This window comes from Frankliniella occidentalis, unplaced genomic scaffold (genome assembly GCF_000697945.3).
Source record: "Frankliniella occidentalis isolate FOCC.00 unplaced genomic scaffold, Focc_3.1 Scaffold7, whole genome shotgun sequence".
Taxonomy (NCBI): Eukaryota; Metazoa; Arthropoda; class Insecta; order Thysanoptera; family Thripidae; genus Frankliniella; species Frankliniella occidentalis.
In genome coordinates this window covers 3,396,585-3,399,017 of record NW_026267137.1, presented here as the reverse complement: position 1 = coordinate 3,399,017, position 2,433 = coordinate 3,396,585, and the positions used below count along the sequence as shown (strand labels likewise).

The following is a 2,433-nucleotide window of genomic DNA, read 5'->3' as shown; positions in this document are numbered from 1 at the left end:
ATGTATTTTTGTTTTGTTTTTTTAAAATTTAAATTCGTAATAATGAGTAGGAGCACTCCAGCCCCTTCGGCGCTGACCTGGGGAAGGGGATCATGTTGACGGCCAGCTTGCGCAGGTCCGAGTTGAGCTGGCCCGGGAAGCGCAGGCAGGTGGTGACGCCCGACATGGTGGCGGACACGAGGTGGTTCAGGTCGCCGAAGGTGGGCGTGGTGAGCTTGAGCGTGCGGAAGCAGATGTCGTACAGGGCCTCGTTGTCGATGCAGTACGTCTCGTCCGTGTTCTCGACCAGCTGGTGCACCGACAGCGTGCAGTTGTACGGCTCCACGACCACGTCGGACACCTGCGCAGCACGACGACGGTTCGGAGTTCTCGGTGCTGCTGGCGGCCGACGCTGCGCCACCCGGATGCGGCTCGACTCACCTTTGGCGACGGCACGACGCTGAACGTCATCATGATCCTGTCGGGGTACTCCTCGCGGATCTTGGAGATGATGAGCGTGCCCATGCCCGAGCCGGTGCCGCCGCCCAGCGAGTGCGTCATCTGGAAGCCCTGGGGACCGCGAGCACGACACGCGGGTCAGTGCGAGCTCCAGGACGCCGAGCCCCCCCCCCCCTGCCCCAACTACTCCTCTGTCGGCGCACCTGCAGGCAGTCGCAGCCCTCGGCCTCCTTCCGCAGCACGTCCAGCACCGAGTCCACGAGCTCGGCGCCCTCCGTGTAGTGTCCCTTGGCCCAGTTGTTGCTCGCGCCGCTCTGGCCGAACACGAAGTTGTCTGGCCGGAAGATCTGGCCGAACGGGCCCGACCGCACCGAGTCCATGGTGCCGGGCTCCAGGTCCACGAGCACGGCACGGGGCACGTACTTGCCCCCTGGAGGGGGTGGCCGTGGGCGCGCGGGTTAGCGATGACGGGCGCCCCGCCGCGTCTGGGAGCTGCAGGCGGCCGCGGAGCACTCACCTGTCGCCTCATTGTAGTACACGTTGATCCTCTCGAGCTGCAGGTCCGAGTCGCCGTGGTACGTCCCCGTGGGGTCGATGCCGTGCTCGTCCGAGATGACCTCCCAGAACTGCGCACACGACGACAGGGGGTGTCAATCTCTCCAGCTGCTCGGCGGCCCTGGTCCCGCTCCCGCCCCCGCTCCCGCTCACCTTCCCCCCTATCTGGTTGCCGCACTGGCCGGCCTGGAGGTGGCAGATCTCCCGCATGACGCCTGCTGATTGTGTTTCGTACGAGGTCGAGGGGGTCGAGCGGGTGCGCCGTGTGGGCCGTGCAGCTGTTGGACTGTTGCTCGGATACTGTGAGTCTCACGGCCAGAGCTGCTGCCTCATCCCGTCTCTGTCGCTCCTCATTGTAGCAGCAACAAGCAGAGCAGCGCGGCCAGCGCGTCCAGGGGCGGCACCGGCACCCGCTACCCTACCGCCGCCGCCTCCTCGAGAATGAGAAATTGCGAGGAGAGGTGAAGGGTGCTCTAGTCGTGCTTCGAGAGCCGTGAGTGGCCGTGAGACGGCGGGGGTGCGGGGCGGGGCTCACTTTGGCCCCATTTCCGCGCTCTTGTGGGGTGTGCGCGTTGTGCGTGCACCGGCGGCGCTGGACGTGGCTGCCGTGGCTGCCGACAAGAGCGGCTGCCTGGGGGGCTGTCAAAATAAGATACGGTTTGGCCGACCGACCGACCGACCGACCGTCAACCTCGGAACGACCAGGACAACTGAAATATCGTGTTGGGTTTTTTTTTCGCACGCTGAGTCCAAATCTGGTAGTGCCGATGTCGTCCGGGTCGGGCCCCCGGGGACGTCATTTGGGACCTCCCGCGAGCACGCCGATGACACTCCCACGACAAATACGATTCGGCTCCAAACGTCGTGTACCTGGGCTGGTGCATGTTTCTTAAAAGTCGCCAAATATAATTCTTATTAATAGCAAATCGCCCATAATAGTTTATTATCCTGATCATTTCATTATTGTCACATGGCACCTCACATGGCACTTCCCTGGCGTTGCCGCCTGGAGCCACACAACGATGCACGGGGCGGGAAGCATCCCCAAAGGATCACATCCTAATCGAGGCGAGATTGCCTACCCCAGGAAAGAATCACATCCCGCGACCACGATATGTCGGTGTGAGTATGCCGTAATTATTGCTCTCCCCCTTTGCCGTGCCGCGTCCCCAACCTACCCCAACCCCTCTCCTCCTCCCCACCCCCACCACGCATTTCCCGCGCCTTTATGGAAACGTAAACAAACAGTGAAATTGGCACGATCGGCGTTTCTGCCAAATACCGACAATACCTACTTATATAATTATTGATCATAGGATTTTAACCAGAATTTTAGAGTGGACATCGCCGCTTTTCGATATTAATCATAAGGTATAGTGCTTGTTGTTTCCTGTCCGGAATATTGAATTGTTCCATTCCGGTTATTGTTGTAGGAGGTTA

The 2,433-nt window shown here is 60.8% G+C and overlaps 1 protein-coding gene across 1 annotated transcript in view; it reads right to left on the bottom strand.

The window, feature by feature from the left end:
- Positions 1–1,364, bottom strand: part of LOC113204742 (tubulin beta-4B chain-like) — a 9,905-nt gene extending 8,541 nt beyond the window's left edge. Inside the window, exons 1-5 of the mRNA XM_026420022.2 lie at positions 1,147–1,364; positions 956–1,064; positions 642–868; positions 421–549; positions 78–340 (exon numbers count right to left, since the gene is read on the bottom strand). Coding sequence (XP_026275807.1) covers positions 78–340; positions 421–549; positions 642–868; positions 956–1,064; positions 1,147–1,203 — 785 coding nt within the window. The 5' untranslated portion in view covers positions 1,204–1,364. The remainder of the gene's footprint in view (positions 1–77; positions 341–420; positions 550–641; positions 869–955; positions 1,065–1,146) is intronic.
- Positions 1,365–2,433: the final 1,069 nt, after the last annotated feature.